This window comes from Balaenoptera ricei, chromosome 19 (assembly GCF_028023285.1).
Source record: "Balaenoptera ricei isolate mBalRic1 chromosome 19, mBalRic1.hap2, whole genome shotgun sequence".
NCBI classification, from domain to species: Eukaryota; Metazoa; Chordata; class Mammalia; order Artiodactyla; family Balaenopteridae; genus Balaenoptera; species Balaenoptera ricei.
This window is the reverse complement of record NC_082657.1, coordinates 9,159,323-9,186,984: the sequence shown is the minus strand read 5'-3', so window position 1 is coordinate 9,186,984 and position 27,662 is coordinate 9,159,323. Positions and strand designations below refer to the sequence as shown.

At 55.7% G+C, this 27,662-nt stretch overlaps 2 protein-coding genes across 7 annotated transcripts in view; one reads left to right on the top strand and one right to left on the bottom strand.

Annotated features, from left to right (window-relative positions):
- STRN4 (striatin 4) overlaps positions 1-17,320 on the bottom strand; it is a 25,444-nt gene extending 8,124 nt beyond the window's left edge. For both annotated transcript variants that reach the window (XM_059906152.1, XM_059906153.1), the window contains exons 1-8: positions 17,036-17,320; positions 10,132-10,235; positions 9,562-9,635; positions 8,494-8,572; positions 6,386-6,583; positions 4,198-4,339; positions 740-899; positions 45-158 (exon numbers count right to left, since the gene is read on the bottom strand). In XM_059906152.1, the coding sequence (XP_059762135.1) occupies positions 45-158; positions 740-899; positions 4,198-4,339; positions 6,386-6,583; positions 8,494-8,572; positions 9,562-9,635; positions 10,132-10,235; positions 17,036-17,317 (1,153 nt within the window). In that variant the 5' untranslated portion in view covers positions 17,318-17,320. The remainder of the gene's footprint in view (positions 1-44; positions 159-739; positions 900-4,197; positions 4,340-6,385; positions 6,584-8,493; positions 8,573-9,561; positions 9,636-10,131; positions 10,236-17,035) is intronic.
- FKRP (fukutin related protein) lies at positions 16,939-27,662 on the top strand. 5 transcript variants are annotated; one of them, XM_059906157.1, is made up of 3 exons: positions 16,939-16,972; positions 18,566-18,627; positions 22,732-27,662. In XM_059906157.1, exon 3 carries the CDS (start codon positions 22,772-22,774, stop codon positions 24,257-24,259), a length of 1,488 nt encoding a protein of 495 aa, XP_059762140.1. In that variant the 5' UTR covers positions 16,939-16,972; positions 18,566-18,627; positions 22,732-22,771; the 3' UTR covers positions 24,260-27,662. The 5 variants fall into 5 exon arrangements, with proteins under 5 accessions (XP_059762140.1, XP_059762141.1, XP_059762138.1 ...); XM_059906158.1 differs by having other exon boundaries at positions 16,952-16,972; positions 18,569-18,627; XM_059906155.1 differs by lacking the exon at positions 16,939-16,972 and adding an exon at positions 17,547-17,754.

The window sequence follows — 27,662 nt, the reverse complement described above, 5'->3', positions numbered from 1 at the left end:
CCGCGGGCCCCTCAGGACTGGGCCAGGGTGGAGGAGCCTCTTACCTTCGTGGGGCCGGGGCTGGGGTGTGCCAGGAGGTGGGCCGGTCACTTTGGGTGGCAGCCCATCCACATCCCGTAGGTCGGCCAGAATTCCCTGGAGTTTGACCCGCCGGCTTTCTGCAGGGACAAGGCACCGGGCAGGAGTCACTGACTGGTTCACTCAGCCACGTGCAGGCGATGCCTTCCCCACCTCCGAGAGCTCTCCTGCAGCTGCGGGGAGGCCGGGAAGCCCTGGGCTCCGGGTGCGGATGGCGGACAGGCAGAGGAGACAGACTGAGATGGGACCCTCCACGGGCCGCCCTTGCCGGGGCCTCAGTCCCCAGCCATCCTCCATGACCCCGAGGGCCTCGCAGCTTGGAGTCACAGGACAGGACGCGGCGGCTCTGCCCCGTCTGCCTCCCCCACTCCGGCTCCGCATCCTGTCCACCCCGCCCCCTCCGAGGTCGCCAACAACTGGCTGCTCGAGCGGAGGGCTGGAGGCCCTGCCTCAGGAAGAGCCGGGCCTGCCTGTGTCCCCACAGGGGTTTTCCAGGGAAGGAGTGAAGGCCTGGCCATCGTGGTGCAGGCCTCCCGCTCTCCTTGGCCACCCTCCTCTCAGGAAGTGTATCCGTCCGGTGGAGACCCTGGGGCAGGAAGCAGCTGCAGGCGGCTGTGTGTGCCCGCAGTGAGGAAGGTGGGCCAGAAAACCCCCAACTCACCCAGTTCATGGTGGGTCCCCTCTCCGGCGCATCGCCGGGGGTCTGGAGAGCCCTCTCCGTCCTCTCCTGAGCCCAGGAAATCAAATTCGTTGATGGCATCCTCTGAGTCGTCCTCCTCGTCTTCGTCCTCCATTTCAGGAACCAGGGCCTTGGATGGCAGCTGGGGCGTGGAGACAACCAGGGGTCAGGGGCTCTTGCATGGGCCCAAGCCCACCCAGTCTCCAGGAACAGAGAAACCAAGGCTCCTGGCCTCGGCCCACAGGGTCCGCCCCAGCCCCACACTTTGATGCCGTGCTCCCCCTGCTGGGAGCGTTCAGGGCTGCTCCTCACTGGAGGAGCTGCTCCCCCAGCCTGGCTCTGGAGACCCCTTGCGCTCCTGCTGCCTCCAGCAGTGATCCCCGCACAGGGCCCTCCTCCTGGCTTTCGCTCAGGCTGTTCCTGCTCCCCCATGCCCCGCCCCCCAGCACAGTACTTCTCATGAAAAAATGTCGGATAACATGACAGCCTGTTTCGGGGGCGAGGGAAGATATATGTGTGTCTACGGGTGTGAGTGGAAGGAGGTGCTCAATCAAAGTGAGAACAGATCCATGGGTACAACAGTAATAACTGAACACTTACTGTGCCAGCCTCTCTGGGTTATTCAGTGCACTGAGTAAGCTTCACATATATGATTTCACAACCCCATGAATAATTACCATTATTGTAATTATTATCCCCATATTACAGATAAGGAAAACTGAGACTGAGAGGTCCAAGCCGTTCCTTATACACTAAGACGGCTCTGGGGTGTGAGATTACCTGAGGTTCTCCAAGTCTTCCTTATAACTTTCTACACTGGCTGAATTTTTGTTTTCTTACATAACAAGCAGGAGCTACTTTTAGAATGAGAGAAAACACCCCAATTCCTCCATTTTGAGAAACAGAATGCTGGGCGAGTGAATACTGAGTTTGCTATTTCCCACAGTCGGTCTTAACCAGGAGCAAGAACCAAAGCATCCTGTTTTCCTCAATTCACAAGCTTGGACCAAATCCCAGGCTTGTGAATTTACGAGCAGCATCACACCTGTGTTTCCCCACACGGACACCTTTGAGATGCAGCCTCATGAAGTGACATCTTGCGTATGATTCTTTACCCTCTTGTGGCGTAAGCATCACTGTTTTACATAAAGCGCCATCCGGAAGCTGTGTACTTGGCACTTCAAAGGCTGCACTTAAATGGCTTAAGGGAGTTTCAGAATATTCAAACACAGTTTTGAATCCGAGTTCTGCTTTAAGTGCTTCGGAGACCACTGGTTCCAAACACCACCTCTTCCAGGAAGGCTTCTCCCTCCTAAGTGTTCCCTGCCTGGGCCCAGCCTCAGTCAGACTGTGAATTCCTCGAGGGCACGGCTGATGCCCGTCCTCCCAGAGGCTCAGCATCCTGAGCTGGGTCTGGAGGGCAGGAATTTGGAGCAGCTATGCTCAGGCTCAGGCATCGTGGAGGGCCAGCCTCTGGCCTGTGTGGGAGGAGGGGGATGGGACGTGAGTGCCTTCCTCTTCCTTCCTGGGAGAAGACCCAGGGTCAAGGTTCAGACAGCCTGCCCAGAGAGATAATGGCAGGGCTCAGTCCACGAGAGGGGCCCAATGCGGTTACGTCCTGCCATCACTGCCTGGGACTGTTCGTGCCAGGCCCCTGCCAAGCACTGCTAATACTGCTGCCGCCGAGCACCTGGCCTGGCAGCCACCGTGCAGCCAAGGGCTTTGTACACATGAACTCATTTTAATTAATTCCTCAACAACCCAGAGACAGGGACTATTAGCCCCTGAGACTGAAGCCAAGACAAAGAGAATCACGTGCCCACAGTCACAGAGCCAGGCCACGGTCACTCTGGGAGTCACGGGCAGGTCTTCTGAATCAGGGTCTGGTCACTGAAGGTCTGCGTGTGGAGACAGAGGGCTTGGGGAAGCATGGGGCCCCTACATAACGAGCCACCTGACAGGGCATGTGGGACAGATGCGGTGACTGACGCAAAGGCCGAAGGGAGTACGCGATCATTTCTGATGGGAGGAGCGGAGAGGAGTGGGAAGGTTTCCCAGAGGAGGCTGAGGCGAGACCTGCAAAAGGAGTGAAAATCCCAACAGGGGGCAGGAGGGACCAGGCGTTCTGGACCCGGGAAGAAGTTTAGAGACCCCGGACTCAGTGACACCCTGCTTTTCCTGCAACCCCAGTGCCAGGGTGCCGGCTCTGTGCATTCCACTCCCCTCAGTGCGTTCACTGAGCGCCTGACCTGCACGGGACCCTGCGCCGAGCCACGCCGGGGACACTGGACACAGAGCTGAGGCCAGGACAGACCTGACACCAGACAGGGAGGACCCAGAATGGTCCTGGTCAGGACCCCACAGGAGCCTCCTGACCCTGTGGGGGGAAGGGGAGCAAGGGCGAGTCAGACAAGGCTTCCTGGAGGAGGGGGGTATCTGAGGTGAGTCTGAGGAGGGAGGGCTGGAGTTCGGGTGGGAAGGCCGGGTCAAGGAAAGCCCCTGAGGCCGTCTCCCACAGGCTCCCCTTCCCGGGCACGTGTCCCTGCATCCACTGTGGCACGTCACTCTGCCTCTGGCTACCTAGAAGCCCACACTGGCCCCAAGCTCCTCCACGCCGGGACCGGACCGGACCTCGGTGTCTCCATGTCCTCACTGCCAGCACAGAGCTGGGCCCATGGAGGCCCACATGGTCGTTTACTGGACAGATGAGACCCGGCCTCGCGTAAGGACGGCGCCATCAGGATGGCAGGAGCACGGGGCTCTGGCAGTTAAGGAGTGGGGGGAAATGTGGTGGGAGCCGTATCTCCAGGCCAAGCTGAGGAGATGTGGGCTCTACCTTGCGGGCAGTGTCCCTGGGCCTGGGTCCTGCCACCAACAGCAGACTGGACACTCACATCCTACGAAGTCCCCCCTGGAGTCCCCCGACCTGGCTCCAGGCTGAGCCCTGGGCCCGGCCACATTCCCTCAGGGTGCTGGGGAGGGAACAGTAAAAGACTCGCCCAGTCTCCGCCTCGTGGAGCTCACAATCTACTGCAGGAGACAGAGGCAGAGTCACACCAAAACATTTCTAAGTCCGACTGTGGTCAGGCTAGCCGGAAGGAGAGCACACTGTGAGAGGGCGTCTCAGAGCTGGCCTAACCTGGAGATTCAGGAAAGGCCTCTCGGGAACATCTGAGCCCAAGGAGGGAGGATGGAGAGAACGACGGGGGTGCAGGTGGAGAAGGGGCCGGCCCTGATAGAAAAGACCTAGGCGCCTCCCAAGGTACCTGAGGCAATGGCACGGCGGGACAGGAGATGGGGACCCAGGGAAGGGACATGGTCAGGACACAGACCAGTCCTTAGAGGCAGCCCCAGAGCACTCACAGAGGCACTCCGCTCTGCACACAGCAGGGGTCCGCTCGCAGCAAGGGGGAGGGCGTCCCCTGAGCTCACGCGCTCACCTTCACGCGCTGCTTCTTGGGCTGCACGCTGTCCAGCTCATCGTCCTCGTCGCTATCCTCGTCCTCGCAGTTCTGCAGGAAGGGAATCTGCTCCAGCACCGAGCCACCCAAGCGCTCTTTGCCATCTTTGCCAGCCGCATTCCTGCCCACGACAGGGGGGCAGAGGGGGCATTAGTCCTGCCAGGCGACAAAGCTCAGATGGGAGAGCGCCGAGGCTCGGGGGCCAGAGCCTGGACCCGGCTCCCAGGAGCACCGAGCCCACCCTGACCCCAGAGGAACCTTGACTCTGACCACACGCAGGGCTTCAAGCCCAGCCTCTGCCTGACACACCCCAGCTGGAACCCTCACTGGGGCCACAGACCAGGCCCGACCCCTCATTGAGCTCTGACCCTCCCTGAGTTCCAGACTAGCCCCCAACCCTGACGGCACAGCCCTGGCACATGCTGAGCCAGAAGGAGAGCTGGACAGCAAAGCGCCACTGACTCAGCAGCCCCCGTTCCCACGGCCCGCTCAAACCACGAGCACAGAGCAGGCGAGCGGCGGGGACAAGCCCAGCAAGAAAGAGGACCCGGTCACTCCACAGTCACTCCACGACCACTCGGGCCCCTCACACCCGCACTCTCCCCACTGACAGACGGCGCTCCCCTGTCCACCCCGGGCCCGCTGTTTAACGGCTCCATCGGGATGACAAGTTTTAGCGACGGAGGTTATTTTCCAAGCCTGACTCCAGGGCAGAAAGGAGGGTAGAACTTGACGTTCAGATAAATGCCAACATCCTCCTTTTCTGCCACTGGGCTGATGCCCCAGAGAGTTCTTGTCAACTGCCTGGGTGGACGGCTGCCACTCCGCCGGGACGCTGCGCCCAGGCTCTCCTCCCGCTCGCCAGCTGCCTCGGCCTGGCCTCCTCTGCTGGACCGCCCCAGGGCTCGGTCCTCGGACCTCCTCTCGGCACCATCGACACCCTCTGCCTCAGCGACTGCCGCGTCCCGTGGCTTCCCAACCCGCCCGTGTGCTGGTGAACTGGAGGTGCATTTAGGAGTCAAGCGCCCCCACCCCTCGCGCTGGGGGCCAGACAGGCACCGCAAACTCCACTCATCCTCAACGGGCCCCTTGAAGCCCCCCAACCCTTCGTCTCCTGCATCTGGGTCAGCGCTGCTCCCAGCTGCTCAAACCATACCCTTCTGTCACCCCTAGTTTCTTTTCCTCTCCCCCCACAGGCAGTCCTTTAAATAGTGTCGGCTCACCCTAAAATCCCACCGAGAAGTGGCCCCCTTCTCACCCCTCCACTGCTAATGTCCATCATTTCTTACCTGGACGTCTGCAGCAGTCTCCTACCTGGCCTCCCGGCTCCCACCCCGACCCTCCGTCAGCCTCTCCTTCTCCAAGCAGACCAAGTATATCAGATGATGTCACACCCCTGCTCGAAACCACTGGCTTCCCACAACCCCAGACTCCAAGCTCCTTCTCGTGGCCCGTGAGGGCCCGTGTGATCTGACTCCTGAGATTTCAGCGCACCACAGACCACAGCCCCCATGTGCTCACGCCACTGCCGCCACACCAGCCTCTCTGCCCGCTCCCGAACGTTCCAGGCCCTTCCCGTCCTGGAACCTCTACACTTACTGTTCCCTCCGCCTAGAACATTCTCCTTCCAGCTGCTTGGGTGGCTTAGCCTCCACTCCATGCAGTTCTCTGCCCAAATGTCACCCCATCTGAAGCAGTATTACTTCTCCCATCATTCTTTCTCACTGCGTTTTATATAGCACCTCACGTCACCACCCATTAAGTTATTTATTTTGACAAATTACAATTACTGATGAGAGAATGAACAAATGAAAGCTCCCTGGGGGCGGAGACCACATGCTGTGCCCCCCTCACCCCCTGGTCCTGGCGTGTGGCCCGGGGTCTGCTTTCAGCAGGGGCTCGGTGTTTCCTGGGGAGCACACAGGCCTGAGCCTCAGAGGGGGCCAGGCCAGCGGGAGCTGTGGTGCACACCAGCACCAAGGCCACGCCAGGGGAGGGGAACCAAGGGGAACCCAGGGGAACCCAAGACAGAACCTGGACACCCCACAAGGAAGGGACAGAGGAGCCCACGATACACTCCAGGAAGGAAGCGGCCCCCAGAGCACGGCTGACTTCCTCAGGACGGAGAAGGCACACAGGGATGCGCCCGCCAGACCCAAGGGCTCACCTCTTGATCTGCTCCTCGATCTGTTTCACCAGCAGCGACTCGCCGCCGCTGAGTCCCCCGGGGCCCGGCGTGGCCCTGGGGCCGCCTTCGCTGGGCTCCACGGCCCCGTTGAGCTCCAACGAGCGGCCCAGTAAAGAGCGCACGCGCTTGGACCGCATGTCCAGGATGGTGTCGGTGTAGCCCACCTCTTCCAGGTACCTGCGGGGAGGCAGAACCAGAGCGGGTCAGGGACCTTGTGGCTTCTTCATACGCTGCGGGGGGCCGATGCAAATTGGGCCAGGCTTTTTGGAGGAGCAACTTCAGACTATACATCAAAATTTCAAAGAAGCATACCCCTGACCCCGCCGTTTCCCCTTTGAGACTATTTCCAGTGGAAGCCTTTCTACACGTGCACAGTGCTGTTACAGATGCTCACGGAGACACTGCACATACGGGTGAGCCAAAACGCAGGGGCCAAACTACACGTTCGCTGCTGAGGACTGTGGAAGCAAATGACTGCTGGGACACTACGCACAAGATAAACGGAGCAGAGTGCCAAGGGAAGAGGGCCATGATGAACAGTGGAACAAAAACTCTAAGTTAGGCGTTCCTTACAATTCAAGTGTTTGTGGGAAAAAAAGAACGTGCATATAAGTATAGACCACACACAAACACACATTTGTATCACGCCCCTCGCTAGGCCTAGAGAGAAACACACTAAACTTAAGAGCAGTGACCTCTGGAGAGCGAGATTGGGGATATTAATAGGAACTTCTGGCATTTACTCTACTCACTTCTACGAATGAGCATTTATTACTTCTGCAATTACAAAAACTGAAGCCAGCTGGGACTGGTCTAAAAGCTGAAAAATGGGAAAAAAAATCAACTATCAGTATCTGTGGTTTCAAAAGACTGGAGACAGAGAGTCCCATGCTGGTCCTCAGGAGGCGCCTCCAGAGCCTCTTCTGTTGAGCCTGCCCCTGCCCCTTTGGGAACATCAGACAGCGCCTGCCTTGGCCTGCTGTCTGGCCTGCTATCTCACCTCGGGTGCCTGTGTGTCCAACGCTTCCCCTCCCCACCAGTGGAGGGGCAGGAAAGTGTGGTGTGGAAGGAGTTGGGCTCTGGGGACAGGCTGCCCGAGATCACACCTCAGACCCTCCGCTGATTAGCTGTGACCTTCCATAAACAGATACCCTCTCTGCCCCTTGGTTTTTTCATCTGTGAAAACGAGGGGAATGCTAGCAGTTACACCACACGGGGGTTTATGTGAGGAATCCTTGTGTGCAAAGCGTTTAGCACGGTGTCAGGCTCATAACAGGTACCTGGCAAGCGTTGCCTGTGATGATCTTTCTGTTGTCACTGTTTGCACACCCTTTAAGCTAGCAATTGCACTCCCAGATATTCAGCTTAAGGAAATCAAGGATATGGACAAATAACTTCCTGGTGTTTGTTACACTGTCTACTGAAAAAACACCTTCAACGAAATACACAAGAAGAGACTGGCCATAGGAAGTTATGATTATCCACGTGACAGATTACTATACAGGTCTTGAAATGTTGCAACATAACTAATTTATGTGGGAAAATGTTCACAACACTTAGCAAAAGCAATGCATTATGAAACACTGCGAAGAGGGAGCCCCGACTTTTATAAAACACACACACACAGACACACACACACACACACACACACAGGCACAAATACATATCCACGGAAGAGAAAGCATATGTGCCAAAATGTTTACAGGGGCATGAAATTCCTTGGGTGGTGGAATTACGAGTGATTTTTATTCTCTTCTTTCTGTTTCCCTATGTTTCCCAAGTTTTCTAAAACACACACATCTCTTTAATAAAAAACAATTTAACATTACCCCTGGGGAAAAAAGGCACAGAGGCACTTGGGGTCGCTTTCCAAGAGTGGGGATCCCCCCCACACCTGCCTCCTGCAGGGAGTCTCCCCTTGCTCTCCCCGACAGGGTGACGGGCCGGCTCAGCTGTGGCCAGCAGGGATCCTGATAGCTCAGGGTCCCCAGTGGGGATAGGAAGGACTGTGGAGTCTTCGGGCTCATCTCTCAAGCCAAACATGCCTCCTCGCCCCCCAGCCCCCACCCTGCCCTCCACACACTCACTGTCGGAGAAGCTGCCGCCCCTCTTTCCACACCAGCGGGCTGTTCTCCAGGGTGACCGACTCCAGCGGGCCATTGGAGACTGGAGGGTGGAGAGAAGGGAGGCGGGCTGTCTTGGTCAGGGCACCACCACGCACCCATCACCTCCTCCACCGTCCTCACCCTCACACCCAAACCGGTCACTGGGGAGCCCCTTCCTGCGAGCGTCTGAAGCCTCCCTCTGCCCCCGTGCTCCTCCTCTCTAGTCTCTGGGTCACTTCCCCAACCATTCCCAGACTACCCTCAGGCTCTACTTATGTTATTTTCCCACACGAGAAATGGGCTCAGTTCTGAGCGAACGGGCAGACTCGACCGCGTCCCAGCCTGGCTCTGCCGCTTCCCGGCTGTGTGGCCTTGAGCAGGTTAGTTTACCTGAGCCTCAGTTTCCTCTTCTGAGAAACAAAGTAAATAATCTCAGCATCTACCTCTTGGGATTGTTGTGAGAATTAAATGAGACAATCTGTTTTATTCATCGAATATTTATCGGGCACCCACTATGTGCCTGGCTAGGTGCCTGGACTACATCAGTGGACAAAACCTCCTGCCCTGGTGCAACTCACACTCTGGCCGGAGGAGTCTGACATGAAGAACGATCACCGCCAGCCTGGCCTCGAAGGCCCTGACCCCGTGAACACACCACGCTCCTTCACGTCTCCGTGCCCCAGTACACTCTTCCCTCTACCTGGAGTGCCTTCCCTACTTCCCTGATGATGAACTGATGCCTCCTTCCAGGAGCGCAGACTGCCGGGCCTTGTGTGTCTGTCTCTCTCACACAGGGACAGCAGGCAGCACTCCCAGCCTTCTTCACCCCCTGCCCCCACTCCCCCGAGCGCCCAGCACAGGCCCTGGCAGAGCAGCCTACGGGGGAGGGACGCTGAGAGTGAGACCCAAACCGCTCCCCACCCCCTCCCCACCCCGGCCAAGCCTGCTTTCTGTGGAGCACGGTGAGAGAGACGTGGCCCATCTCAGCTTTCCTCTGTCACATTCGGCTTTGTTGGGAGGGGGCAAGAGGGGAGGATCGGGCGTGGGTACCTTGTTCCGACAGTTCTGGTTTCTTCTCCCCTTGGTTCAGGTCTGTCCCGAATTTCAATTTATGATATTTGGCCCTAAAAGATCAAGCGATTAACCAGTGAGAGACACGGAAGAGTAGACAGGGCCAGCCCCCACCTCAGGAATCCCAAATCCCAGGTTCTCTCTAATCAGCTCTCCTCCCTCTGAAGCTGAGCTGCCCGATTAGGAAGCAGCCCAGGCGGAGGGGGCATCACGGATGGCACTGTGAAGAGCCCACTCTTTGGAGTCAGGCAAACTGGGTTGCTATCCCAGCTCCAGAGTCCTTGAAGAAGTCCTCACCCTCCGGAAGCCTCACCTGTACCCATTAGGCCACTGGAAGGGATAAATGAGACAATGAATACATGGCGTTTGGCACGCAGTGCGCCACCACCATTACGAATACTGTTATCAGCTGTTTACCCCGAGTCCCACCCACTATTTCCTGTTCTGTCCCCCTCTCCTGGAACCATGCAGGACTGGGTGACGGGGAAGAGAACGCTTGATCCCAATGGCTTGATCCCTGAAGGCAGGACGGGGGACAGCAGGGCTCACCTTTCCTGCTTCAGTGCATATTCTAACATCTTGATCCGCCGCACCAGGTCTGTCTTGAGATTCTCTTGCCCCTTCCTTTCTCCCTGGAGGAAGGCCACCTGAGCCTGCGGGGGGGAGAGAAGGAGACAGGAAGACAGCAGGGCTCAGGCTCACTGACATGTGTCCCTCACTCACTCAGGGACAATCAGCTCCAGCCCTGCCCCCACAGCGACACCCAGCAGCCACTTCTTCAGGCGTGAAGACCCTGAGCCAGGGTTCCACGGAGCGGTGAAAGGGTGGCTGGATCTGTCTCCATGTCACCCACGATGAAACAACTGAAGAGAAGCCCTTAACCCCTGAAATTAAATAGGGACAGCCTGGGCCTAACTTGGTCCCCACCTCTGGGGAGGAGGTGGGCCAGGGAGGTATTAACAGCCCTGGGCGCCTCCTCCCCTCCCCAGGCAGGTGCTGTCCCTAAGGCTGCTGGTGGAGGTGGCGTGCCACTACTCCCACCAGAGCATCTGTCTCTGGGAGGCGTGGGAAGCTACTTCTGGCGTTTAGGGATAAGAGTGGGCGGCTCGGCTCAGCTCCCGCTGCAGCGCAAAAGCTTCCCCACCCGACCCCCACGGTGGGGACCAACCTTTCCACTGGAGTCTGCCCAGGGTGAGGGAGGCGTGCCACAGCCACGACCCAGGGCCCCTGCCAACCACTTCACACTGTCTGCTGGCATGGGCTGCCCCAGTCTGCTCTGGTCTGTCAACAAGTCTTTTGGAGACACTGGGCCAACGGCCTTTGAGGCAGGATCTTGGCCCTTGACCAGGCTCCGGAAGCCCAGTGCCAAAGCCCTGAGCACAGGGCTCCTCCCTGGCTTCTCCCCAAGGCTCCTCTGCTCCAGGCTTGGCTCGGCCACTTACTCGCTGCATGATCTTAGGCAGGTCATTGGCCCTCTCTGAGCCTCCGTTTCCCCTCACGTGTTAAGTTCTTCTCAGTCCAAAGCCTGGCACAGAAGAAAGGCTAACAAATGCCAGCTCCTACCTCTTATTATTTTTATTCTCCCTGTCCGTTCTTCTAGAATCTTGAAATGGGCCCAGTTCTTTAAGAGAGCTAGGATCCCTCTGAGACCTGAGGCCCATCGAGCAGAGCTGTCTGTGGCTTATAGGCCTCTTGCCCCACAGGCAGCTGCGCCTTCCTGGAGCCAATCCTCACACATCAAATGCTTACTGAGGAACTTCAACAACTCCCCCAGAAGCCCCCAGTCGCCCCAGACACCTTTTCCAGGCGGTGAACATTCCCAAAGCCTCACGCTCAAGGACTGTCCGTTGTTGGCGGCCTCTCAGACGCCCATGAACACGCCTCTTCCTTGCCTTGGGGCTCAAAGGGCCCTGACCTATCTGCCCCTAGCACTTGCAGCACAGCACAGCCCTGTGCCCACAGGCTGCCTATCACCCCTGTCCTGCTCCAGGGACCAGGCCTCTCCCGCAGGTTAGCATAGAACCAAATGTGTGCTAAGTATTGCCAAGCACTGGCTAGGGCCGGGGGCCAGGGAAACAGGCACACTCAGACACCTCTGGTGGCGCCATAAATTGACAAACCCTTCCGGGAGGGCAATCTGGCTATATCCACAAACATGTTAAATGCACATTCCTTTTGCCCTAGCAGTTCCACTTCTAAGGAATTTACCCCACAGGCATAATTGCAATGGTAGGCTTCCTTCTGAAAAAATAAAAAGGCATATATGTATACTAATGTATGACAAAAGTATCATTCATTCATTTATTCACTCCACAAATATTTATTGAGTCCCAACTATGTATCAGATACAGTTGTGGACAGAGGATACAGCACTGAACAACATGAGGTTTATATTTTAGAGGATGATGTGGGAAAAACAACGAACAAATAAATACACGTCACAGGTACGCTATGGAAAAGAAACCTCATCTGTCCATTGAGAGAAAGGGACTCCCCCCAATACTTTTTTCTTTCTACACTTTAATCAGCGTATATGTACATACACACCTAAGGCCAGACAGGCGGACTCATACATGATCAACGTCTCGGAAGTTTGAATTTCTGTCCTTTGTGTACCTTCTCAGTCACCCTGAGGTCTACTCTGTCCATGAGTTGTTAGAAGGTGGGGGAGTGGTGGAGAAGAAAAGGTCGATCAGCAAATACAAGTCCGGGGTCACGGCCTGCCTGTGCCCTCACCCTTCTGGGCTTCCGTCCATGAGCTTCTGTTTCCCAGTGTCTGCGTGGCCTGCTGAGCCCACACGCGTTCAGTATCTGACACTGGTGACCGCCTGTGACGGGCCAGGTTCTATGTGAGGTGCTGGCGAAGGAACGGAGAAGACGAGTGCCTCCTGTCCCCGCAGAGCCCTCAGTCTGGCTCAGGCGACAGACAAGAGCAGCCACAACTACAGGACATGACTAGGATCCCAGGGAGGGAGCAGAGGTTAGGGGAGGGACACCCAACCCACTTCTGGAGTGAAGAAGTGACAGTTCAGCTAAGACCTGAAGGCTGATTAGCAGTCGGCCAGGGGCTGGAGAGTGCAGCTGGCCGAGGCCAGAGACAAGGGTGGCACGGTCGGCTTAAGGAACTCTATAAAGGCCAGTATGGCTGCATCTGAATGTGTAAAAGGGTTAGTGAGGAAAATCAGAGAAGCTTGCAGGCCCGACAAAGGATCGCAGACCATGTGAGCAAGTCTGAAATTCATCCTAAGAGCACAGGGGAAGCTATGGAAGGGTTTTTCAAGCAGAGAAGAGATAATAATCAGATTTGCATCTTACAAAGGTAATTCCACAAGCTATAAAGTGGAGAAATGATAGCTGCAGGGGGCAAGGGGAGGGCAAAGCTAAAGGCCAAGAGACCAATCACAGAAGGAGGCAATCCCAGGAATCCCAGGGAGAAACGACGGGGGGCCCAGACTAGGATCAGGCAGGGGGCAATGAGTGGATTTAAGGTGTTAAGGAGGTGACCCTCACCTGTGGGGGAAGAAAGTGGAGTCGAGGGGCAGAAAGCAGGGTCCAGAATCACGCTCAGACCTCACACCTGCTCAGCCTCCCGCACCCCCTTGCCCCACAGCAAGCCCTGATTTCCCTTCTCCTAATGATGATGCAAGAATCTCACTCTGGGGGACTTCCCTGGCAGTCCAGTGGTTAGGACTCTGCGCTTCCACTGCATGGGACACGGGTTCGATCCCTGATCGATCGGGGAACTAAGATTCTGCATGCCGTGCGGTGCAAAAAAAATCTCACTTTGCTCTGTGGTCCTCTTCCCAGTTCCTCTGGCAAAGAAGGGAAAAAAGAGAACCAGAAACATGTGGCTGAAGTGTCCCGAGCTGGCGGAATGCCACAGAGAAGGGAAGTGCTGGTGGCCAGTCCCTCCCACCCCGCAAACACCAGCAGCCGCGGCTGCCTGATCTGCTGGCAGGTAAGGCTGGGATCTGGAAGTTTTCTACCCACCACGTCCACCCACTGCCACTCGGAGACAGGGCCGCCGCCTCTCCTCCACCCAGGCGGCATGGAAAAAGCTTCCGGAGGGGCCTGAGCATCTCCGTCCTCCCGGGGGCCGCTGATGACTCTCTGCACCCCAACCTTTCTGTCCCAGCCCGCTCCCCGTCCCCACTCAGTCCCATCTGGCCCTGCATCTCCTGCACTCCACTCGTCCTCCCCAGGGTCTGGGGGCTCCTGGCAGGGTTGAGTCCCCACGGATCCCCCAGAGCCCCTTGTGAGGCTGGCAGTGGAGACGGGCCAGCTCCATACCTTCTCCACCAGCTGCTCCTACATGAATGTCCAGTTCAGGCCCCGCCCCCACGGTTCCTCTTGTCCTCAAAGAGCTCGCTCCCCTTTGCAGAAGTACCAGAGACCGTGGGCAAAGCCACGCAATCAAAGACTCAACGGCGTCAGTGTGTACAGTTCTCTGTAACCTCCTGCACAAACCAGCCTTCTCTATTAGCCTGGAAGTTTCTGAAGGGCAGAAACCGCATCACCTCCTTCTGAGAATCCCCCTATCTGGCAAAGTCCTGCTTATTATCAGACCACGTTGATGCCACCTCCCTGCTCCCATCTTCGGGCGCCTCCTGGCAGGACCTCACGAGAGGCTGCCTTTTCTGCCGCTCCCCACACGCTGACTGCACGTGGGTCCTGTGCCAGGAGCAGCTGCACGCAGCTACTTGGAGAAAAGGTATTCAGAGTTTATCAGAAAAATCTGACGCAGTCCAGGCCTTAAAGGGTCTTACAGGAGAAGTCACACCTCCCTAAGTGATAAGGGCTCGAGTAGAAGCGTATAAAAAGGGGTGCTGCTGCTGGGAGTGTAAACGTGGGGCGACTTGGCACAACTAATCACTCCTTTATAAACACATTTGTTCTACCATTCCACCCATCTATTCTGCTGTATGCTCACGGGGAACCCAGCGACATTCACTGCAGCCGCTTCCGACGGGCAGAAACGGGAAACAACCTAAAAGTTCAGCAACAGGGCTCAAACTAAATGAGCTGCGGTACAGACACCAGTGGAATGGAGTTTTCAAAAATAATAGGATCTCTCTCTGCTGATATGAAAGGAACACAAAGACACATGAGTATGTGGGAAAAAAAAGTCACCGAATGATGCATGTAGTATGATCTCATATATTACACACATAGAGGTGAATTACTTTCATAGCAATAGCAGTTGGGGGGGGGAACTTTCCCTTTACACTAGCGTGTGTGTGTGTGTGTACACATCTATACACGCAGACGCTTCTGAGATCTTTGAATTTTTACTAATGTAACGGAACAAAAGAAAATAAAAGTACAAAGTAAGAGATGCTGGAGCCTAGACAAAGAAGAGCCTAACTGGGTGCTATCCACAACTTCCTCTCAAACGCCAAGAAGGACCACTAAGTGCGGGAACAGACACATCTTTTCTCTTGTTTGTCTCGAAGATGAGGAAGCGGGGTGGTGAGTGCTGTAGGGTACACTGGTCTGTTACGAGCGCTGGATGATCCTGGGGAGGCCACTGGGTTTCCTTGGAACAGGCTTCTCATCTGTCCTGGGCGTCAGAGAGGTAATAATACATGGGCTTGAAAGCCCACAGACCACCCCTGCCACCCACAGGCTGTGACCCTAGATAAATCACTGACCTTCTCAAAGCCTCCATTTCCTCTTCTGATTATTTAAATAAAAAGGGGGTGGTGGTGGAGGGGGAATAATATCACTTACCCTCCCAGAATGTTGCAAGGATTAAATGATACCATGTATCTGAAGTGCCTAATACAGTGCCTGGCACATAATATGTGCTCAACAAACAGCAGCTGCTATCATGATTGCTAAGTGAGGGCAATGTCATTGGCCCTGCCTCCATAATGGGGTACTGAGAAGATCTAATAAGATGTACCCTGGGAAAGAGTTCTGGAAGTAGAGGTGGGACACCAAAGCAAGGGGTACTTACATAAGGATTTCTCTCCCACTCCAACCCCAAGCCTCAGCCACCACACAGCTAAGATCCCTACTGGGGTGGGAGAATTGTGGGATGCTCTCTTTATTCACCCTAAGGACAAAATTCTAATCCGGTATTTACTTGGGTTCCCACCTCAACTAGATAGGAAACAGCAAATCGGAAGGGGAAAGACGAGCTGCTAGAAGCAGGTACTGACTTCTGCTAATAAGGCCCCAGCCCAGGGACCCTTCAAATCCTCACAACTCTGATACCCAGGCTCCTCATGACACTCTGCCAATCGACCCACACTTCTCAAGGTCACAAAACCCAGTCCAGCCTCAGCCTCTTCCAATCACCATCCGAGGGCACATCCCTCCCCCAAGCTACTGCACAAACCACAGGGTCCTTTCCCAGAAACTTCCACAAACACCTCCCCCCAGGATCCTTCTGCGATGCTTCCTGTGGCTGCCTTCCTGCTCTACAAAATGCTCCCCCTGCCATCCCTCAGGTCCCCCGGATTCCTCCTCACATTCTCCATCCCGCCTCCCATCTCCACAGCTGGACATGTTTGACCCTCCCCCACTCCAGTTCGGGGTTCTCCATCCGACTTCCTACACACTTCCCATCTCAGGGCGGGAGTCCCCACTCCTCCACACCCCCAAAGAGTTTCGGCTCTCAGGCTCTTCCAACACAGGTTCTTGGGGCACGTCCTGGCCCCGTCCGTGCTTCCGACCCAGGGACCCCCTCCCCTGCCCTCCGAAGCCACACCTGCCAGGGCTCCCCAAAGTTTCCTCCTCAGAGGGGAGGGCACACATCTTCATCGGGGACCCCCCGACACCTTGCTCTCATCCCCCGAGTCCTCAACACAGCCGTCTTTCAGTCGCTGCTGTCCAAACGCTCCGAAACACACCCGTCCCGAGCTCCCTGACTTCCTCTTCCGACTCACCCGGGTTACCCGCCCCGACCCTCTCTCGCCCCCAACGGATCCCAAGTTCCCCCGACGCCCCCCTCTCCCACCCGGGGCCCAGCGGGCTCCACCTCCAACGCGCACCTGGTCGGGGACGGAGTGGGAGTCCCTCGGCACCCTTGGAGCTTTTTGCTCACTCGCATACAAGATTCCTCCATCCCCTCTCATCACCCTTTGCTGAGTTCTCTTGGGGTCCCCTCGGAGCCCCGAGGCCACTCTCTCAGGAACCCTTCTGCCGGTCCGTTCACTCCCACTCCCACTTCCAGCCGGTTCTGCTCCCCTGCGCCCCTTCTCCCGGCGGCCGCGATCGGGCCCTCCCGGCCCTGGGCCCCCCTCCCGCCTCCAGCCGCCCGGGTGCCCTTAGGACCCCCCTCGGACGGCCCCTCACTCCGTCTCGGGGCCGGTCGCGGTCCCCTCCCGCCCCCCCGGCCGTCCCGGCGGCCATTGCTCCAAGATGGCGGCGGCGGCGGCGGCGGGTGAGGCCGGGCCGGGCCGGGCCGGGCCGGGCGGGGGGTCGGGGGTCCCGGGGCGGTACTCACCTGCAACTCGGCGCGCTCGGCCTCCCAGCGGGCCTTCTCCGCTTCGAAGCGCGCCCACTCGTGCTGGATAAAGTGTAGGATCCCGGGTAGGCTCAGGGGCTCCGGTCCCGCCGTGGGGCCGGGGCTCCCTCCACCGCCGCCTCCCTTAGCAGCCGGGCCGGGCCCGGGGGCGGGGGCAGAAACCGGGGCCGCCCCCGTCGGGCCGGGGCCCGCGCCGGAGCCGAGCGGGCGGCAGGAGGAGGCGGCGGCGGCGACCGCGGCGGCCGCTCGCTCCTCCATCATGGAGGCCCCGGGGCCGGCCCGCGCGCCCGCTGTGCCTCGCGCGCCTGCGCGGCCGCGCCAACAGTCGCGCGCGCGCTTGGTGGGGGCCGGGGGGGCCGGTGACGGGAACGAAGTCGGACGCGCGCCTCGCCCACCCGGGTCGACCCCGAAGGCGCGCGCGTTGCGGTGGGGGGGAAGGGGGCGGGGCGGGGCCGGGCGGGGCGCGCGCCCGAAGGAGGGCAAACGCGACCCAGGCCCGGCGCGAGGGTTGCCTTAGGGAAGCGCGGGACTTAAGGAGGGGCCGCTTTCTGCCCCTCTCCTCACGCTTCACCCCAAAGAAAGACTCTAGTCCTCTCCAGACCCAAACACCATTCTCGACAATCACTGTCACTCTTTCAGAGACAGAGCGACCACCAACGGTGGTTTCAGCAATGGCCCCATCCTGATTCCTGGCCCAGGTCGGTTGTCATGGTAACTCTTCCCAGTCGGGAACACCCTTAGCCTCCCCTCCCCTCCACCTTTGTGGTTATGGAGCTCCAAACCTGTCCTGGCCCTGCACCAGGAAGAGGTTGCTAAGGTAACCCAAGTCCCTGGTGGTCCTTATACCCCTACCCTCATTGGTTACTATGGCAACCTCACCTAGCACTCAGGTAGAAAGGACCCCAGCCACAAGGACACTGCTGAGGGAAACATCTCTTTCCCAACCCCTCCGCCCAGCCACCCAGTTGGCATTACCATGGTAACCATCTATCTCCCCCTTTCCCATCAGTTGGGGGGGGGTGTCTGTGGACCAAACCAACCAGGTGTTTTTATTTAGAGGAGATGCTCTGCTGAGGAGTAGTTGCTATGGTTACAAGGCCTGGACCATCCCCAGGGAGGTAAGAAACAAGCAAAGCCAAGTTCTGGTTACTATGGTAATGGGGGCAGTCCCCCTTCCAGTGACCCTAGGAACCAGGCCCACCAAGGTACAGGACATTTTAGGATTGTCTCTCAGGATGGAGTGTGTCTAAGAAAGGGGTTGTCATGGTAACACCTTCTGTCACTTCTAGCCTCACCTTTCTGGACACATTTATGAAAGAAGGGATGGTTATAGGTTGCTATGACATCCTTCCCTTCACTCCTTCCCTTCACAGATGCTTCAGGTGGTCCCTGAGCTTATGAGATTTAAAGAGAAATGATTCCTTGACCTTCTCATTGCCACTTTTGTAGGTAAAATGAAATTGTGTGAATTTGGCTGATTTGGGGTTTTCTGGTTTCTCCTTCCCTCAGCAGTGCAGCTGAGCTGGGCTGGAACCGCCCCCCTGGAGCTCCCTCAGCCTGCAACCTAGGAGGTAAGAAGCCCCTCAGTGTCACCTGCACTCACGTGGGAACTGCCCTTGTCCCCAAAGGTTTTTCCACACATCACTCCTTTTCTCTATCCATCACATTCCCATTCTACAGATGCAGCAACTGAGGCTCAGGCCAGGTGAAGTCTAGCCTGAAGTGAATGTGCATCCACTTACCTTGTTTTGTGGGCAATGGAGAGACAAAGTCTCAGCTTAACTGTCCTCTCCTCCCCTGACCACCTTTTCTCTCTCATGCTCCCTGCTGGTTTCCTGCTCTGTCTGTAAGTTGTTTGCAGGGATTTTGTCTTGTCTTCCTACCTCTGGAGGGCCTGCCCAACCACTGCCTGGTTCCCCCCGTGTCCTCAGAACACAGAGGGCACTCAATAAATGAGTTAATGAGTTGAATTAATTAATTAATGTGCCATATTCAGCTTTGAAAGCACCCATCAAGTGAGGGCAAGGGAAAGGGGTTATCTCACTGAAGATGGGCTGAAAGTTGGACTGTCTTTGTGGACCCAAAAGAGACAGCAGAGTTTATTGGCTAAAATCACAACACTGGAGCCAGCTTCCCGGTCAAATCCCAGGTCCACCACTTCCCAGCTGTGTGACCTTGGGCAAGTGACTTCACCTGTCTGTGCCTCAGTTTCCTCATCTTTCAGTGTGATCATAATGTGAAGATTAAACAAGTTAAGATCGGTAAAATGCTTAGAACAGGGACTGGCACATCAAGAGCAGCTAGAATTGTTGATATTATTATGATCCTTCAAAATCATCGTTTCATCTACTTTGCCCCAGTGAAGGAGTTTTGAGTCCTTACAGTTGGAGAAGCCAAGACTGACCTTGTCAGGGTACTAGATGATTCCTCTCTCTCACTACTCTGGTTCCCTCACCTCCTCATTTGGCTGTCATACCTCTGGTCTCTGAGAAACTGGCTTCTGTCCTCTGTCCTTTTGGGCACCTCCTGGCCCAGAGTCAGCCAGATAGCGCGTGGTGAGAACCAGGTTCCGGGGGCGGAGACCTGGGTTCTGCTCCCTCTGGCCTTCCTCTCTCTGTGCCGCAGGTTCCCCGTCTGAATAACAGGAGTCAGTCATTCATTCCACACAAATTTATTGAGCACCTGCTGTGTGCCAGGTACTGAGCCGTGTTCTGGGTGTACAGCAGGGAACAAAACAGACAAAACAAGAGACAAGATAAGTAAAATCTACATGAGAACTACTAGGGGAGGAAAATAGCCCAGGGATGGGACATAGGAAGTATGTGGGTGATAGGGAGAGGCATTTTTAAGTAGGGTGGCCAAAGGAAGGGATCACCGGACAGGTGACATTTGAGCAAAGACCTGAAAGCCAGGGGAGAAGGCATGCAGCTGCTACCTGGGGAAGAGTATCCAGGCAGAGGGAACAGCCAGTGCCACAGCTGGGGTCTCCTGGGTGTATTTGGAGAATGGTGTTTGGTGGCCCACGTGGCTGCAGCTGAGCGGGCACGTGGGAGAGGGTGGGGGATCACGTGGAGCCTTGTGGGTCCCAGCGAAGACTTTGGCTTTTCCTTTGAGTGAGTCTCGAGCCACAGAAGGCTTGAGCAGACGCAGGACAGAATCTAATTGAAGAGTGAACAGGATCCTTCTGGGCTCTGAGTGGAGCACAGACCATAGGGAACAAGGCCGAAGCAGGAGGAAGGTCTCTTTAGAATTGTTAGAAGATTCTGAAACCATCTAAGGGTCTCCTCTCTGTTTCTGTGTACCTGAGCGCTAAAATTCTAAGATTTTTAAGACCCCGAAGATTCTGTGGTTCCAACGGTTCCTCCCCCCCACAGTAATGTGAGTTGCCCAAGCTCAGTGGTATTGTCTGTCTCTGTGTGTTATGTGTCCCCGGGGCCTAGGACAGTGTGTGGTATGTTGTAGGAGTTCCACAACCTGGAAGGATGGAAGGAAGGAGGGATTGATCGAAGGTCCAGAAGGCAGTTCCAAGGTTCTGAAGAATAATAAGTCGCTCTGAAAGTGCAACTCAGATTCTTAAGTGCCATCTGAGTTGGGTCAGAGAAGGGCAAGCAGGCCTGGGATGGATGAAGAGGGATGAGAGGGCGTTTCTGGAGGGAGAGAGAGAGAGGAGACAGGGAGACCAGGGCAGGGCCCCAGGTGCATGGCCGCAGTGCAGAATTTGGCCCTGGGAACCTGAGTGGGCTTTACAGACACACAAAAACCCTGCCCCCAGTCACCATCTTTTCACCAAGTGCATTTTCAGTGCCCAGTCGTGTGGGAGGAACACAGTGGTGATTGAGACAGTCCTGGCTGTACCCTCCTGGGGCTCACAGTCTAGTGGGGCAGACAGAGCCATCCCCAGACAGTGCCAAACCAGAACAGGCAGCCCAGGGGTTCCGGGAGCCCAGAGGGGACTTCTGACTCAGCCTGTGGTTCAGGGAGGGCTTCCTGGAGGAGGGGCCATCTGAGCTAAAGCCTGAGCATAAGTGAGTTCTCCAGGAGAAAAGAGGCATGGGGAGAAGGGGTGTTCGAGAGGAGACTCTTCTAGGCAGGAGGAACAGGATACACAAAGGTTTAGAAATAAGATCTGTTTGAAGAAAAGTCCAAGATGGCTTAGGCACAGAGTTCGAGGATGCATGGCAGGAGATGGGGCTGGAATGGTGGCAGGCAAGGGCCAGGTCATACAAGGCCTGGTGGGACTTTGTAGGAAACTTAGACTTTCTCCCCAGGGCACTAGGGAGCCATGGCAGATTCTGAGCAAGAAAGGGAGAGGTCAGATTTGTGCTTTATGCAGACCCCTCTGGCTGCCACGAGGAGGGGACTTAGGAGACCGTGGGAGGCTGGGTGGGGATCTGGGTGAACCGGGGTTGAAGGGAGAGCTGTGGGAATGGGGAGGAGGGGGTCAGAAGTATTTAGGAGGTAGGCAGATTAGCGGGGTCTCTGACGTCCCCTTCTCCGGGAGGGGCAGAACCTATGAAGATCCTTCATGGGGAAACTTTAGTATCTGCTCAGAAGAGAGAGTTAGTTATTCCTTCTGTGCTGGAGACCAGCCAAATCTTCAAGTTGTGATGGGGACATGGAGACAGCGCCGCCTGGGGGTTCCTTAGGAATGTGGCCCGTGAATAGAGGTGGAGGTGCCCTATGGAGGGAGCACAGCCTCTTTGGATGCAGCCCACTCTACTTCAAAAAAAAAAAAAAAATGATTTTTTAATTGTGATAAAACACACATAACAAAATTTGTCATCTTAACAGTTTTCAAGTGTGTAGTTCAGTAGTGTTAAGTATATTCATATTATTGTGCAAACAATCTCCAGAACTTTTTCATCTTGCAAAACTGAAACTCTATACCCATTAAACAACAACTCCCCGTTTCTGCCCCCTCACAGCCCCTGGCAACCACCATCTACTTCCTGTTTCTATGAGTTTGACCCATTCCATTAAAAAAAAATTAATTAGTGGCCAACATTACAAACTGGAATAATTCTATGATTTAAGAAAACATTTCTAGCTTTCCTTGCAAAACCAAAAACATCTGGCTGACCATCAGGAAAGAGATGGCCAGATGGCAGAGGATTTGAGGAAGTGAGAAGGAGGCAGCAGGGGAGGGGCTTGGTGGCCAAGGCTCTGACCCTGGGGCCAGGGTTTGGGGGGGTGGGAAGGGAAGAAGAGATCAGGGGTGAGAGCAGGGAATGAATGGGGTCTGGGCATTTATAACTGAACCCGAATCTGAGTGAGAAGTTGACAATGAATAAAAGGGTGGGACTGAACAAGGAAGAAGGGAAGGTGATTCATTGGATAAAAACTTCCTGAGCATCTAATGTGTACCTGGCTCTGTGCTGAGTAGCCTTGGGGACCCAACAGTGACCAAGACAGGCTCAGGACCTGCCCTCACACAGACTGGTCCCTACTCACTAATGAATTAGAGTGGTAGGCTAGAGTCGGGGAACCCAGGGGGCTGAAGGAGCCCAGAGGGGGTTGCATGACCCAGCCTGGGATCAGGGAGGGCTTCCTGGAGGAGGAAATGTCGGAAGTGAAACCAAATAAGGAAAAGGCTGGGAGAGGAAGACAAGGCTGAGGATGGGTGGGGGGGTTTCTGACAACCAGCTCCAGTCTCCCCTTTCATCCCTGCTCCCCAGGATAGCCGGGAAGCCCAGCTAAGGGCCTGACTTCAGCCCCATGCGGCTCACCCGCTGCCAGGCTGCTCTGGCAGCCGCCATCACCCTCAACCTCTTGGTCCTGTTCTATGTCTCGTGGCTGCAGCACCAGCCCAGGTTCTCCCCGGCCAGGGGCTCCCGCCGTGGATCTGCCTCCGGCCCCCGGGTCACCATCTTGGTGCGGGAGTTCGAGGCCTTTGACAATGCTGTGCCAGAGCTGGTGGACTCCTTCCTGCAGCAGGACCCAGCCCAGCCGGTGGTGGTGGCAGCCGACACGCTCCCCTACCCGCCTCTCGCCCTGCCCCACATCCCCAGCGTTCGCCTGGCGCTGCTCCAGCCCGCCCCGGACCGGCCCGCTGCAGCCTCGCGCCCCGAGACCTACGTGGCCACCGAGTACGTGGCCCTGGTGCCCGACGGGGCGAGGGCCGAGGCACCGGGCCAGCTGGAGCGCATGGCCGAGGTGCTGCGAGCGGGAGGCGCACGCCTGGTGGCCGCTCCTGTTGCTTCGGCCAACCCTGCCCGGTGCCTGGCCCTGAACGTCAGCCTGCGGGAGTGGACGGCGCGCTACGGCCCGGCACCCTCCGCACCCCGCTGCGACGCCCTGGACGGGGACGTCGTGGTTCTCCTGCGCGCCCGCGACCTCTTCAACCTCTCGGCGCCCCTGGCCCGGCCCGTGGGCACCGGCCTCTTCCTGCAGACCGCCCTCCGCGGCTGGACGGTGCAGCTGCTGGACCTGCCCTTCGCCAGGGCGCGCCAGCCCCCGCTGACCACGGCCCACGCGCGCTGGAAGGCGGAGCGCGAGGGGCGGGCACGGCGGGCGGCGCTGCTGCGGGCACTGGGCATCCGCCTGGTGAGCTGGGAGGGCGGGCGGCTCGAGTGGTTCGGATGCAACAAGGAGACCCCGCGCTGCTTCGGGACAGTGGTGGGCGACACGCCGGCCTACCTGTACGAGGAGCGCTGGACACCCCCGTGCTGCTTGCGTGCGCTGCGCGAGACGGCCCGCTACGTGGTGGGCGTGCTGGAGGCGGCCGGCGTGCGCTACTGGCTGGAGGGTGGCTCGCTGCTGGGGGCGGCCCGCCACGGGGACATCATCCCGTGGGACTACGACGTGGACCTGGGCATCTACCTGGAGGACGTGGGCAACTGCGAGCAGCTGCGGGGCGCTGAGGCGGGCTCGGTGGTGGATGAGCGCGGCTTCGTGTGGGAGAAGGCCGTGGAGGGCGACTTCTTCCGCGTGCAGTACAGCGAGAGCAACCACCTGCACGTGGACCTGTGGCCCTTCTACCCTCGAAACGGGGTCATGACCAAGGACACGTGGCTGGACCACCGGCAGGATGTCGAGTTCCCCGAACACTTTCTGCAGCCTCTCGTGCCCCTGCCCTTTGCCGGCTTCGTGGCGCAGGCACCTAACAACTACCGCCGCTTCCTGGAGCTCAAGTTCGGCTCCGGGGTCATCGAGAGCCCCGAATACCCCAACCCAGCACTCCTGAGTTTGGCAGGAAGCAGCTGAAGCTCCAGCATCTGATCTTGGAGTCAGGAGCACATTCGGGCACAGGGCATTGTCCTTTGTCTTGGTGCTGCTGGCGTTTGGTGGGCGGGCCAGGGACGCCAAGCCACCCTGCTGGGCCCAGCACAGCCCGGGACATCAAAGGTGTGCCCTGCCCCAAATTTCCAGGGCTGGGGCACAGTTTTGGAAAGAGAGGGAGAAAGAGTGTAGTTTCTGGGGCCAGACTGCTGTGTCCCAATTTCTCTGCGCCTCGGTTTCCTCCAGTGTGTGCCCTCAGGGTCTAGCACACAAAGAGCCCCAGGACACTTGGCCGTTGGGGTTGCTTCCGCCACTAGAGGGCGCCCTTGTCCTACCGTGGGGCCAAGGCGAATGTAAGCCCGTGACCTCTGTTCCACGGCTTTCACGCCTCTTGAGCCTTTGGTCTTCCCTCTAGCCTCCTGTGTCTGGCGGGACAGGATGACTAAATCCCCTTCTTTCAGAAAACGACCTCCTTCCCTCCTGGGAGAGCGCTGTGAGGTGCATGCTGCTCTTAACCCCATCTTGCAGAGAAGAAAACAGACTCTGAGGTGCGGCTGTGGTTAAGAACCGGGTTCTGGATCCCGGCCCCTCTCCATTTAACTGTTACCTCATTATTTTAGCTCTCTGCACCTGTTAGCCACTCGCAAGGTGGGGTAAACAATAATCATAGCTCACATTTACTGAGCATTTACTGTGTATCAGGCATCGTTCTCAGTATTTCACACAGAGTAACTGACTTATCCCTCACCTTGACCCTCTGAGGTGAGAGCTGCTGTTATTTTTATTTCACAGATGAGGAAACTGAGGCCAGAATGGTAAAGCCACTTGTCCAAAGTCAGACAGCTTGGGAAGTGTCAGAGAGGGGACTTGAACCCAGGCTGGCAGTCTGTAGCCTGCGTTGCCGTTGCCTGCTATGCCCCTCTCTGGTGATAGTACCCAAGGGGGGCTTTGGGAAGCCACACGGCTTAGCAGGTAAAGCGACAGCAGCCTTCCTCTTGTGTGCACCTAAGAGGAGATACTGTTTGGGCATGTACCTCCAATAGGTATATTTATTTATAAATTATATCCAGGTACTACTAGCATTCTGTATATTAGTAATAAGGCTTAAATTATTCCATTTTAAAATTAAAAATAAATAGAGAGGGTTTTGTTTACCAGCCTCATCCCAGTGACTTGTCCTGCACACCCCTTGGGTGTACGCACCTGGCTTTGAGACCACAGGCTCTGAAGTGGGAGAGGCCTGGGTTCAAATCCAAGTGCTTCAAATCTAAATCCCACTGTGAACTTGGGCTACCAGTGACTCTGCCTCTCTTCACCTTGGCTTTGCACCTGGGAAACAGGGGTAATGGTGACCCTCACCCCACAGGAGTGCTGTGAGGCACTTGGGTGGTAAAGGGGTCGGGAGTCAGGGCTGGGTGCGGCTCCTGGCTTGGCTACTTACTTTCTTTGTGACCTTAGGCAAGTCACTGCTTCACTGAGCGGGTGGCGGGGATTGGTGATATTGCAGAAGCGTGAAGCCCTTGGAGGAGGAGGCTTCACAGATCAGCAAGAGAAGATAAATGCCAATTTGGTCCAGATTCCTGAGGCTCAGACATCCGAAGCCTGACTTATAACGCAGTCTCTGTTTTTAACCACTGAACCTGCCAATGGCTCGCAGTCTGTTAGGTTCCCAGGGAGCATTCTGGAAACATACGGGGATGATTTGGATTATTGCTGTGATCGGACCGTGCTCTTGGCTCTTGGAAGGCACGGCCCAGGGATGGAGATGTCTTATAATATATGCAGGGCACCTCCACCCAGTGAAGCAGGGTCCCTTGTCACATACTATTTTAAAATGTCCCATTGGGCATTCATGAAGGACGGTGATGTTAAAAATATTTTGCAACTGGTGTGGTAATATAAATACATAAATCAATATCTGCATCACATCTTAAAATATTTTTTTAATTCTCAAAATAATCAATATTAGCTATCTATATATACATATTTCTTTAAGTTGTTGCCAAGAACATAAGTTGAAGCTCAAATCACTCTTAAATTGTTGTAATGGTTTTGTTTCATTTAGAAATTGTTGGTGTGATTTCTTGATTGGCACAGCTGTATATACATAAAATAACATGTTATATATGTACATATGGATATTTAAAATAACCTTGTCTTAGCTGTGGTTTGATAAGGGAACCACATCAAATGCTATTAGCAACTTCCCATTAAATTGAGACTCATTAGGACTTGAGATCTCAATAGATAAAGAATTTCTCTTAGCAGCAACTGCAGTGTTTTGGTGTTTTTCTCCTCTCTTTGCTGTTCCTGAACTAACAGCAATTACATCTGAAACTTTTCTAGCCCTTAAAATACTGTCTTGGGGCTTCCCTGGTGGCGCAGTGGTTGGGAATCCGCCTGCCAACGCAGGGGACACGGGTTCGTGCCGCGGTCCGGGAAGATCCCACATGCCGCGGAGCGGCTAGGCCCGTGAGCCACAACTACTGAGCCTGTGCGTCTGGAGCCTGTGCTCCGCAACAAGAGAGGCCGCGATAGTGAGAGGCCCGCGCACCGCGATGAAGAGTGGCCCCCGCTCGCCGCAACTGGAGAAAGCTCTCGCACAGAAACGAAGACCCAACACAGGCAAAAATAAATTAATTAATTAAATAATTTTTAAAAAAAAAATATATATATATTGTCTAATAGTTTTGTCTATTCAATATCTTTATTACCAAGTAAGTAATGGGATGACAGAAAACCCATCACAACAACTAACTTGAACTAATTTATTGCAATACATATTATTGAATTTTACGATTTCTCACTTACTCTTATACTATTCACCAGCCAGAAGTATTTCAATATTTTAACAAGCAGCCCATCCATACTAGCGCAAACTATCGAAATTTTAGCCTTACTTGGAAAAACCTGGTTAAGAATTATCTGAGCCTAGAACCTAACTCTCCTTAGGCAAACACGAAGTCCTTTTTGAATGGTTTTCATAGGTTCTGACTTTTCCAGGAAGTGTAACTACCGTGTAAGATGAGGGAAGCTTGTATCGTGTTTTGTTCGAAACTTGGCCAAGGATTGTCAACAATATCAGAAAACCACGTTCCACCTGGTTCTTGGTAATTCAACACCTACACCGCATGTTTACAGCCATGTTAGGAGCTGCCTATGTTTCAGGTGTAAATGTTTGTCTCCCTCCTCGGGTTCTAGGAAGGTGGCCCCGCACATTTGCATATTGAAATGCATATTTTAAATTCCTATCCTTTTATTTCTCCTTTTTCTTACAGTTCGGGCAGTGGGATCATTTTGTGTGTGTGTGTGAAGTATTTGCTTTTGTTTTATTTTTATTTATTTTTATTTTTTATTGAAATATAGTTGATTTACAATGTTGTGTTAA